Raw genomic sequence first — 12,829 nt, 5'->3', positions numbered from 1 at the left:
TGGATTGTTGTGTTGAAATCTGTTCGGTAATACAGTTAGTTCAGCTCAGTATAGTTTATTGTCACGTGTACCGAGGTACAGTGAAAAGCTTTTGTTGCGTGCTAACCAGTCAGCAGGAAGACAATACACGATTACAATGGAACCATTTACAGTGTACAGATCCAGGTAAGTGCAAGTTAAAGCCAGCCAAGTCCGATCAAAGATAGTCCATGGATCACCAATGAGGTAGATAGTAGTTCAGCGCCGCTCTCTGGTTGTGGTAGGATGATTCAGTTGCCTGATAACAGCTGGGAAGAAACAGTATCTGAATCTGGAGGTGTGCGTTTTCACACTTTTGCCTGATGGGAGAGGGGAGAAGCGGGCCGAGTGGCCAGAGTGCGACTGGGCCTTGATTATGCTGCTGGCCTTGCCGAGGCAGCGTGAGGTGTAGATGGAGTCAATGGAAGGGAGGTTGGTTTGTGTGATGGTCTGGGCTGCTGGCCTTGCCGAGGCAGCGTGAGGTGTAGATGGAGTCAATGGAAGGGAGGTTGGTTTGTGTGATGGTCTGGGCTGCGTCCACAATTCCCTGCAATTGCTTGCGGTCTCGGATGGAGCTGTTCCCAAACCGAGCTGTGGTGCATCCTGGTAAAGTGCTTTCTATAATGCATCTGTAGATGTTGGTGAGAGTTGTTGGGGACATGCTGAACTTCCTCAGCTGTTTAAGAAAGGCGAGACGTTTTCGTGCTTTCTTGATCGCTGCTTCAATGTGGGTGGTCCAGGAGATGTGGTTGGTGATATTGACTCCTATGAATTTTCACCCATCTCTGGCATCTCTCCTGCTGAAGGAGTTGAATCAGTTCAGTATGACAGCGTTGGACCACAAAACTGTTACTAAAACACTGTTAAAAAATATTTACCTATTTACAGCCCAGGGAATTGAAATACAACAGTGAGGTTGACATTCCTTTTATATCCATGGAGTTAATTATTGATGGATTTAATTAAAAATGCATTAAAACGATGTAATTTAATTACACTCTCTGCACTCTCACCTTCTAAGCTTTGCAGCTAATCTCGCAAATCCTTCACATCCTGCCAGTGACTCAGTTTTTCTGGTAACTCGAGAGGCGAGCCGCTGTTAACCTGCACTGCCTCTCTGTTTTGTTCGCTCTCCTCTATTCCCCAGCCTCCCAAACAACAGGGGGTTCCGGTTACAGGTGTGAAGGACTGCACACCGACATGCACTCATCATGTTCGGGGCTGGCTGATGAACGGACACCAAGTGCCTTGTGCCCAGGCACGTTGGTCTCAGGTGTTGCGCTGAGGTGTTACTGATTGGCACTTTGCTTAGAAAATGAAGGGCGAGCTCAGGCCCACATTGTTTTCCGGGCGGCAGTTACAGATAGCTTTCTACAAAATTAAAGCGTGAAAGGGATATGCTCAACAAACAGCCGGTCTTACCTGTTTGAAATATTTCAAATAAGTGAGTATCACTTTTCCTCAGCACACACGCCAACAATGCAGCAGACACAATCCATTGTGTGCTGGAGTTATAGAACATTTATTAAAAATAGAACTAATTGTGCAGGGTTGGAGGGATTTAGCTAATGGCAGGGCAGCACATTGAATCTTTTATTTTAAGAACTGGCACTCTACAAGACAGACACAAAATGCTGGGAGTGACTCAGTGGATCAGGCAGCATCTCCGGAGAGAAGGAACGGGTGGCGTTTCGGGTCGAGACCCTTCTTCAGACTGAGAGTCAGGGGAAAGAGGAACGAGAGATATAGACGGTGCTTGGGGCAAATGAATGGATGAGATGCAAAAAGGTTATTTTCTCATGTGTAGGAGAAAAACTGCAGATGCTGGTTAAAATCGAAGGCAGACACACATCGCTGGAGTAACTCAGTGGGTCATGCAGCATCTCCAGAGAGAAGGAATGGGTGACATTTCGGATTAGACAATAGACAATAGGAGCAGGAGGAGGCCATTCGGCCCTTTGAGCCAGCACCGCCATTCAATGTGATCATGGCTGATCATTCTCAATCAGTACCCCGTTCCTGCCTTCTCCCCATACCCCCTGACTCCGCTATCCTTAAGAGCTCTATCTAACTCTCTCTTGAATACATTCAGAGAATTGGCCTCCACTGCCTTCTGAGGCAGAGAATTCCACAGATTCACAACTCTCTGACTGAAAATGTTCTTCCTCATCTCAGTTCTAAATGGTCTACCCCTTATTCTTAAACTGTGCCCCCTTGTTCTGGACTCCCCCAACATTGGGAACATGTTTCCTGCCTCTGACGTGTCCAATTGAGACCCTTCTTCAGACTGATTATTTTCGGGTTATTTTCTTCTCAGTTTAAGTTGCAAATCTTTTCCAATAAATAAATAGTAGCCACGTCAATGATTATGTAGCTTCTTGTGGAACTAAATCTCTTTTCCGAAAGACCCTGAAGTAAACATTGAATATGAATGTTGAATGAAGAAACTTACTTTCCTCTCTGCCTGTTTCTGATCACCCAGGAGGCTTTTTTAAAAAAAAGCTGTTCTTGTATCAAATTAACTCAGAATTGTATGAGGAGCAGGTGCATATCATTTGAGACTCAACACACCTTTCTGTCCTCAGTAAGATTATGGTCATTGCTGCAGATAATGTAAGCAAGACTTAGAGTGTAACTTGAACCAGCAATCTATATATATCACTTTCAACATTGGCAATGAAAGCACTCTTATTTTAAAAGGGATATAAGCTAATTTCCTGCATTTTAGGGAAAGTATGAACGGCGGTTTGTTCACAAGTGGAGACCAAGTCAATGGGTGTTTTTAAAGGTAGACACAAAATGCTGGGAGAAACTCAGCGGGTCAGGCAGCATCTCGGGAGAGAAGGAATGGGTGACGTTTCAGGTAGAGACCCTTCTTCAGACTGATGTCGGGAGGGGGCGGGACAAAGATAGGATGTAGTCGGAGACAGGAAGACTGGTGGGAGAACTGGGAAGGGGACGGGATAGAGAGGGAAAGCAGGGACTATCTGAAGTTAGAGAAGTCTGGGGTGGTGTAAACTGCCCAAACGAAATATGAGGTGCTGTTCCTCCAATTTTCACTGGGCCTCACTCTGACAATGGAGATTGGCATGTTCATAGTTCATAAGTTCTAGGAGCAGAGTTAGGCCATCCGGCCCATCAGGTCTACTCCGCCATTCAATCATGGCTGATCTATCTCTCCCCTTCAACCGCATTCTTCGGCCTTCTGCACATAACCCCGGACACCCGTACTAATCAAGAACCTTTCGATCTCCATTTTTAAAATATCCATTGACTTAGCCTTCACAGCCTTCTGTGGGCAAAGAATTCCACAGATTCACCACCCTCTGACAAAAGAAACTCCTCCTCATCTCCTTCATAAAGGGACGTCCTTTAATTCTGAGGCTATGGCTTCTGGTCCTAGACTCTCCCACTACTGGAAACATCCTCTCCACATCTACTCTATCCAGGCCTTTCACAATTCGGTAAGTTTCAATGAGGTCCCCCCTCATTCTTCTAAACTCCAGCGAGTGCAGGCCCGGTACTGTCAAACGCTCATTATGTGTAAACCCACTCATTCCTGAGATCATTCTCGTATGAGAATGGCCCTCTCCAGAGCCAGCACATCCTTCCTTGTATGTGGGACCCAAAACTGCTCACAATACTCTAAAAGCAGTTTGGAACAACATTGATACTTTACAGGGCTAACAATGTTAGAGCACTTGATGATAACTCGGTGTTATTTCCCTCTGCATCCCCCCCCCCACTCCTCCCTTGGCTTCCCCCACTGTTATTAGTTAAATAGGCGTTCACCAATTTGTTTGGTAAACCAGCATCTGCAGTTACTTGCTTCCACTTCTCACCATTTTCTGTCACTGGACACTCATTAACATTTCAGTTTCAGCTTGGTTTATTGTCATGTGTACCGAGGTACAGTGAAAAGCCTTTGTTGCGTTGTTTGCACTTTACTGCTGCAGAATCAAATATATCAAATATAATTGTGCAAGACTCTCGGTCGGAAGAAGGGTCTCAACCTGAAACGTCACCTGTTCCTTTTCTCCAGAGATGCTACCTGGCTGGCTGAGTTACTCCAGCATTTTGTGTTTATAATTGTACAAGACACTGGTGAGGCCCCATTTTCAGTATCGTTCAGTTTTGCTCACCATGTTATAGGAAAGATGTTGTTAAGAGGAAAGGGTTCAGAAAAGGTTTACGAGGACGTTGCCAGGAATAGAGGGTGTGAGCTACAGGGAGAGGTTGAGTAGGCTGGGTCTCTATTCCATGGAGAGCAGAAGGATGAGGGGTGATCTTCTAGAGGTGTACAAAATCATGAGAGGAATAGATCGCGTGGATGCACAGAGTCTCTTGCCCAGAGTAGGGGAATCGGGGACATTAACGTGAGGGGGAGAAAGATTTAACAGGAACCTGAGGAGCAACCTTTTTACACAAAAGATGGTGGATAGATGGAACGAGCTGCCGGAGAAGGTAGCTGAGGCAATTACTATCCCAACGTTTTAAAAATATTTAGACAGTTACATGGATATGATAGGTTTAAAGGGACATGGGCCAAACGCAGGCAGGTGGGGCTAGTGTAGATGGGACATGTTGGTTGGCGTGGGCAAGTTGGGCTGAAGGACCTATTTCCATGCTGTTTGACTCCATGACTCTATAGTTAAATGAAGGTTGGCTGGTTCATACTAAACAGTATCAACTTCTGACCAACTGAGTCTGAAGAAGGGCCTCGATCCATATTGCCACCTCTTTCTTCCTTCTCTCCAGAGACGCTGTCTGACCCGCTGAGTTGCTCCACCATTTTGTGTCTATCTTTTGTTTCTTAAGGGGTTTTGTTTTGATCCAGACTATAGGTTTTTAATATTGTCTTGATGTTTTCTCAGGAAATGGTGTGACAGTCATGAATATCAAACGATGATTTTCATATGTTGTAATTGTATGGTGCCGTCATACCTCATAACACACAGCCGCATAATATGATTTAAAATCTAAATATTGAAATGCTGCAAATCTGAAAACAAATTCTGAAAAAAGCTGGAACACTAACTTGGTCAGGCAGCATCTGCGAAAGGCTAAACAGAGTTAGCGTTCCATGTTGAAAACTGACATTGACCAACCCACCGACTTTAGAAAGAAGACAAGGGGGAATTAATTTTGTCAGAGGGTGGTGAATCTATCAAATTCATTGGCACAAACGGCTGTGGAGGGGCGGCAGGGTGGCGATGCAGCGGTAGAGTTGCTGCCTTACAGCGCCAGAGACCCGGGTTCAATCCTGACCACGAGTGCTTTTTGTACCGAGTTTGTTGTACGTTCTCCCCGTGACCTGCATGGGTTTTCTCCGAGAACTTCGGTTTCCTCCCACACTCCAAAGACGTACAAGTTTGTAGGTTATTTGGCTTAGTGGAAAAGAACCAAAAATATGTTTAAAAATTGTTCTTGGTGTGTGTAGGGTGGTGTTGATCTGCAGAGATCGCTGGTCGGTGCAGACTCGGTGGGCCGAAGGGCCTGTTTCTGCGCTGTATATCTGAACTAATCTAAATTAAACAGTGGGTATTTTCAAAGCGGAGAATGACAGATTCTTAATTAGTACGGGTGTCGGGGGTTACGGGGAGAAGGCAGGAGAGCGGGCTTGAGAGGGAAAGATAGATCAGCCATGCTTGAATGGCGGAGTAGACTCAATGGGCCAGATGGCCTAATTCTGCTCCCGTGACTTAAGAACTTCTGAACTTGTAGCAAGATGATTTGAAGCAATTGATGCAACTCCACTGAGACATTAAATCTCTGTTGAATTTCTAAAACTATTTTTATTCTCTCTCTTTTAGCCTCTGAACGAGCGGCCATTCATTCAGAAGCTTTTTCGTCCAGTCAGTAAAGAAGGGCAGCCACATAATCTTGGTGACTTGTTGAAAGAAATGTTTCCTATCGCTGTAACGTCTGAAGGTAAAATCTGGACCATTGCATAGTCATATGGCCCAAATCTAATGTACCATTTGCTTTCTGTTGGTGACTTTTGCAAACAAAAAAGCTATTTTTATTTCGTTAAATCCAAATTTTAAATGATTTAAAAAATCAACACGCAATATGAGAGAAGTTGAAAACAAAAGGCAAAGAGTGCTGGAGTAACTCAGTGGGTCAGGCAGCATCTCTGGAGAACATGGGTAGGTGACGTTTTACAGAGTTGTGGAGTAACTCAGCGGGTCAGGCAGCATCTCTGGAGAACGCCATGGCTTGGGACCTTTCTTCAGACAGATTGTGCTGGATGCAGGAGAAAGCTGGAAGAGAAGAGGGGGCAGGACAAATCCTGGCGAGTGATAGGTGGATACAGGGGGATATAGATATCAGGGAAGCACGGTGGCGCAGCAGTTGAGTTGCTGCCTTACAGCGCCAGAGACCCAGGTTTGATCCTGACTCCAAGTGCAGTCTGTACAGAGTGTGCATGTTCTCCCTGTGACTGTGGGTTTTCTCCGGGTGCTCCGGTTTCCTCCCACATTCCAAAGACGTGCAGGTTTGCAGGTTAATTGGCTTCTGTAAACTGTCCCCAGAGTGTAGGATAGTGTTAGTGTACGGGGTGATCGCTGGGGTCAGCGCGGACCCGGTGGGCCGAAGAGCCTGTTTCCACAAGGTACCTCTAAACTAATCTAAGCTTAAGGTGAGAGGTTTGTTTTGATAGGCAGATGGTGGACAAAGTCCAGAGATGAAAAGACTAAAGGTGTGAGATATAGCAAAGAAGAGATGCGAACCGTGAAGCCAGAGGAATCCATTTTGAAATGACTAAACTTTGACTCTTGGATTAGATGATCACAATAGCCATGCTGTAATTTTTGCTGCTAATTTCTCAAACTAAATTACTGAACTGTGACAGTATTTATTTTTCCTAGATTTTAATTCAGGCACGTCTTGTGACTGATTTTTGAAACTTTATGCTAATTGACTGCAGTTTAATGGAGTGACGCGGAGTGAGTGACATGGATAGAAAGTTGGTTGACAGACAGAAAGCAAAGAGTGGGGATAAATGGGTCCCTTTCAGAATGGCAGGCAGTGACTAGTGGGGTACCGCAAGGCTCGGTGTTGGGACCGCAGCTATTTACAATATACATCAATGACCTGGATGAAGGGATTAAAAGTACCATTAGCAAATTTGCAGATGATACAAAGCTGGGTGGCAGTGTGAACTGTGAGGAAGATGCTATGAGGTTGCAGGGTGACTTGGACAGGTTGTGTGAGTGGGCGGATGCTTGGCAGATGCAGTTTAATGTGGATAAGTGTGAGGTTATCCACTTTGGTGGTAAGAATAGGAAGGCAGATTATTATCTGAATGGTGTCAAGTTAGGAAAAGAGGACGTACAACGTGATCTGGGTGTCCTAGTGCATCAGTCACTGAAAGGAAGCATGCAGGTACAGCAGGCAGTGAAGAAAGCCAATGGAATGTTGGCCTTCATAACAAGAGGAGTTGAGTATAGGAGTAAAGAGGTCCTTCTGCAGTTGTACAGGGCCCTAGTGAGACCGCACCTGGAGTACTGTGTGCAGTTTTGGTCTCCAAATTTGAGGAAGGATATTCTTGCTATTGAGGGCGTGCAGCGTAGGTTTACGAGGTTAATTCCCGGAATGGATGGACTGTCATATGTTGAAAGACTGGAGCGACTAGGCTTGTATACACTGGAATTTAGCAGGATGAGAGGGGATCTTATCGAAACGTATAAGATTATTAAGGGGTTGGACACATTAGAGGCAGGAAACATGTTCCCAATGTTGGGGGAGTCCAGAACCAGGGGCCACAGTTTAAGAATAAGGGGTAGGCCATTTAGAACAGAGATGAGGAAAAACTTTTTCAGTCAGAGAGTTGTGAATCTGTGGAATTCTCTGCCTCAGAGGGCAGTGGAGGCCAATTCTCTGAATACATTCAAGAGAGAGCTAGATAGAGCTCTTAAGGATAGCGGAGTCAGGGGGTATGGGGAGAAAGCAGGAACGGGGTACTGATTGAGAATGATCAGCCATGATCACATTGAATGGCGGTGCTGGCTCGAAGGGCCGAATGGCCTACTCCTGCATCTATTGTCTATTGTCTATTGAGTGTTTTACACAGAGTGGTGGGGCATGGAACACGCTGCCAGAGGGCAGCACGGTGGCGCAGCGGTAGAGTTGCTGCCTTGCAGCGTCAAAGACCTAGGTACGATCCCGAATATGGGTGCTGTCTGTGCGGAGTTTGTGCGTTCACCTCGTGACCACGTGGGTTTTTTCCAAGATCTTCGGTTTCCTCCCACACTCCAAACACGTACAGGTTTGTAGGTTAATTGGCTTGATATAAGTGTAAATTGAATTCAATTGAATTGAATAAATTTTATTAGCCAAGTATGTATACATAGAAGGAATTTGCCTTGGTGCTTTGCTCGCAAGTAACAACACGACATACAGTAAACAATTAGTGACAGAACATTACAGCATTACTTAAACATGTGAAGAATGAAATGAAATACCAGAGCAAAATTGTCCCTAGTGTGTGTAGGATAGAGTTAATGTGTGGGGATCGCTGGTCGGTAAGGACTTGCGATGGGCCGAAGGGCTATATCTTTCCGCGCTATATCTCTAAAACTAAAAACGGAAAAACTAAAGGTGGGGGTGGAAACAGATAGGATCGTGGTGTTTAATAGGCTTTTAGATAGGCACATGGAAGTGATAGAAAGGATATGGCTCATGTAGAGGCAGATAAAATCAGATTAACTTGGCACAAACGTCAGGCCAAATGTTAGGCAAACATCCCAGAAAACTGTGAACCTGTGGAATTCTCTGCCACAGAAGACAGTGGAGGCCAATTCACTGGATGAATTTAAAAGCGAGTTAGATAGAGCTCTAGGGATTAGCGGAATCAAGGGATATGGGGAGAAGGCAGGCACGGGTTACTGATTGTGGATGATCAGCCATGATCACAATGAATGGCGGTGCTGGCTCGGAGGACCAAATGGCCTCCTCCTGCACCTATTTTCTATGTTTCAAACATTGTGGACTGAAGGGTCCGTTCCTGTGCCATACTGTTCTATGTTCTAAATATGCACGATAAATCTTACTCCACTCTGAGGGTGGTAGGCATTTGGAACAAGCTGCCAGAAAAGATAGTTGAGGCATCTAACAGCATTTAAAAGTAACTTGGATGAGTACGTAGATAGGAAAGGTTCAGACAGATCTGGGGCACACACAAACAGGTGGGACTCAAAGCAACTCTCAAGATAACTTGGACCAAAAGTGTTTCCTCCTCATTTTTACTTTAATTTTCCAGTGCCATATGAACTGAGACTGAACACGTTCTCTGTTCTTCTGAGACTCCAGCAGAGGTGCTTGCCAAAGGACAAATACTCGCTAAAACAGGGAAATCCTGAGGCATTCAATCATAGAAACACAGAAAACAGGTGCAGGAGGAGGCCATTCGGCCCTTTGAGCCAGCACCGCCATTCAATGTGATCATGGCTGATCATCCAAAATCAGTGCCCCATTCCTCCTTTTCCCCCTTATCCCTTGATTCCATTAGATCTAAGAGCGAAATCAAACTCTCTCTTGAAAACATCACAGTAATGTCAGTGGACCAACAGTAGGTGGCAGACATTAACACCATCGAGCTGTAATAGACGCTGTCCCATCAACAGCCCCTAAATCACAAAGATTAATATTATCTCAACCATCAGAGAGAACTAAAGCACTTTTGTTTTTTTTACACATCCTCCACTATTTTTGGGCGGTCACGGTGATGCAGCGGTAGAGTTGCTGCCTTACAGCAAATGCAGCGCCGGAGACCCGGGCTCGATCCCGACTACGGGTTCTGACTGTACGGAGTTTGTACGTTCTCCCCATAACCTGCATGTGGGTTTTCTCCGAGATCTTCGTTTTCCTCCCACACTCCAAAGACATACAGGTTTGTAGGTTAATTGGCTTGGTAAATGTAAAAATTGTCCCTAGTGGGTGTAGGATAGTGTTAGTGTGCGGGGATCGCTGGTGGTCGGCGCGGACCCAGTGGGCCGAAGGGCCTGTTTCCGCGCTGTATCTGTAAACTAAACTCAATTAAACTAAACTATTGTAGATTAATTGGCTTCTGTAAATTGCTTTGTGGGGGTTTCTCGGGAGTGGATGCGAACGAGGGATGATATAAGTGTAAATTGAATTAAATGGAATTGAATTGAATTGAATACATTTTATTAGCCAAGTATGTATACATACGAGGAATTTGCCTTGGTGCTTTGCTCGCAAGTAACAACACGACATACAGTAAACAATTAGTGACAGAACTTTACAGTGTAACTTAAACATGTGAAGAATGAAATAAAATACCAGAGCAAAATTGTCCCTAGTGTGTGCAGGATAGAGTTAATGTGTGGGGATCACTAGTCGGTAAGGACTCACGGTGGGCCAAAGGGCCGGTTTCCGTGCTGTATCTTTAAAAATATATACTGACATGCTCCAGACTATCACCATGCCCCTCCCTGGACTCCTATCTTTCTCGCCCTTCTTATTCATGGGTGAATACAGATTAGTTTTCGAGATACTAATTGCTCACTGGTCGATACGGCCCACCTAGTCCCTACCGACCAATGAGCACCCAAACACCAATTCTATGTTAGCCCAGTTTCACATCCCACAAGAGGCAATTTACAGAAGCCAATTAACCTACAAAGTCAGACATTGGAATTTAATGTGCATTCAAATTTTTACCTTGCATTAAATAGGACAAAATAATCATCGCAACATTAAAGTCATAAACATACAGCCTTCAGTATAAAAACATTAATTTCAGTCTTGCTGGAAGAAAAAAGGAGCTTAATGCACCCAATTTATTTATCTAGAAATATGATAAATGTTTCTGCTTAAACAGACAGGATGTTATACTGTCTGTTTAGGCCAAATTACAAAAAAAGACATTTTCAAGCCATTTTGCTTCACGTATATCAAAATAAAAATCAAGGGGCTAAACGCCGTATGTCACCCAATCTGCAACATGGTACACAAAATTTTATATAGGAAATTATAAAAGCATCAAGCGCGAGATGAAACAAGTATAAAAATCTCTTCAACATTAGTTGGCTAGGCAATGAAATGATTCAGTTGCAAATCATTTTTTTCAGGCTGGAAAGATTGCTCGGTAATTATAATCTATTATACCATTTAAAAACTCACTTTCACCAAAATTGGAAGCGTTCTCTTGTAGGTAATTACCCACGTTAATCCCTAACAAGTGATTTTACTGCCATGGTTTATCACTTGAGAAATGCAATAGTGCATACTGAGAAGGAAAAGGATATTTCTGGATTTGTGTACTGAACTGGAATAGATAGGTTAGACAGTCAGACTTTCTTTTCCAGGGTGATTACAGTGCATTCAGAAAGTATTCAGACCCCTTTACTTTTTCCACATTTTGCTACGTTACAGCCTTATTTTAAAATGGATTAAATTCATTTTTTTTATCATCAATCTGCATACAATACCCCATAATAAAAAAGCGAAACAGGTGTTTAGAAATTTTTGCAAAGTAATTTAAAAGAAACAACTGAAATATATTTACATAAGTATTCAGACCCTTTGCCGTGACACCCAAAATTGAGCTTATGTTCATCCTGTTTCCATTGATTATCCTTGAGATGTTTCTACAACTTGATTGGAGTCCACCAGTGGTAAACTAAATTGATTGGACATGATTCGGAAAGGCACACACCTGTCTATAAAAGGACCCACAGTTGACAGTGCATGTCAGAGCAAAAACCAAGCCATGAAGACGAAGGAATTGTCCGTAGACCTCCGAGACAGGATTGTGTCGAGACACAGATCTGGGGAAGGGTATAAAACAATTTCTGCAGCATTGCAGGTCCCGAAGAGCACAGTGGCCTCCGTCATTCTTAAATGGAAGAACTTTGGAACCACCAGGACTCTTCATAGAGCTGGCCGACCGGCCAAACTAAGCAATCAGGGGAGAAGGACCTTGGTCAGGGAGGTGACCAAGACCCCGACGGTCACTCTGACAGAGCTCCAGAGTTCCTCTGTGGAGATGGGAGAACGTTCCAGAAGGACAACTATTTCTGCAGTACTCCACCAATCAGGCCTTTATGGTAGAGTGGCCAGACGGAAGCCACTCCTGAGCAATAGGCACATGACAGCCTGCTTGGAGTTTGCCAAAAGGCACCTAAAGGACTCTCAGACCATGAGAAACAAGATTCTCTGGTCAGATGAAACCAAGATTGAACTCTTTGGCCTGAATGCCAAGCGGCACTGCTCATCACCTGGCCAATACCATACCTATGGTGAAGCATGGGATGTTTTTCAGCGGCAGGAACGGGGGGACTAGTCAGGATTGAGGGAAAGATGAACGGAGCAAAGTACAGAGAGATCCTTGATGAAAACCTGCTCCAAAGCGTTCTGGACCTCAGACTGGGGCAGAGGTTCACCTTCCAACAGGACAACGACCCTAAGCACACAGCAAAGACAATGCAGGAGTGGCTTTGTGATAAGTCTGTGAATGTCTTTGAGTGGCCCAGCCAGAGCCTGGACTTGAACCCGATCGAACATCTCTGGAGGGACCTGAAAATAGCTGTGCATCTACACTCCCCATCCAACCTGACAGAGCTTGAGAGGATCTGCAGAGAAGAATGGGAGAAATGACCCAAATACAGGTGTGCCAAGCTTGTAGCGTCATGCCCAAGAAGACTTGAGGCTGTAATCGCTGCCAAAGGTGCCTCAACAAAGTACTGAGTAAAGGGTCTGAATACTTATGGAAATGTGATATTTCAGTTATTTCTTTTCAATTACTTTGCAAACATTTCCTAAACACCTGTTTTCGCTTTTTTAT

At 44.4% G+C, this 12,829-nt stretch overlaps 1 protein-coding gene across 1 annotated transcript in view; it reads left to right on the top strand.

The window, feature by feature from the left end:
- Positions 1-12,829, top strand: part of atg5 (ATG5 autophagy related 5 homolog (S. cerevisiae)) — a 139,017-nt gene that overhangs the window by 111,875 nt on the left and 14,313 nt on the right. The window contains exon 7 of the mRNA XM_078399855.1: positions 5,832-5,949. Coding sequence (XP_078255981.1) covers positions 5,832-5,949 — 118 coding nt within the window. The remainder of the gene's footprint in view (positions 1-5,831; positions 5,950-12,829) is intronic.

Source organism: Rhinoraja longicauda, chromosome 5 (genome assembly GCF_053455715.1).
Source record: "Rhinoraja longicauda isolate Sanriku21f chromosome 5, sRhiLon1.1, whole genome shotgun sequence".
NCBI classification, from domain to species: Eukaryota; Metazoa; Chordata; class Chondrichthyes; order Rajiformes; family Arhynchobatidae; genus Rhinoraja; species Rhinoraja longicauda.
Note: the sequence above shows the minus strand (reverse complement) of the source record. Positions and strands in the feature narration are given on the sequence as shown.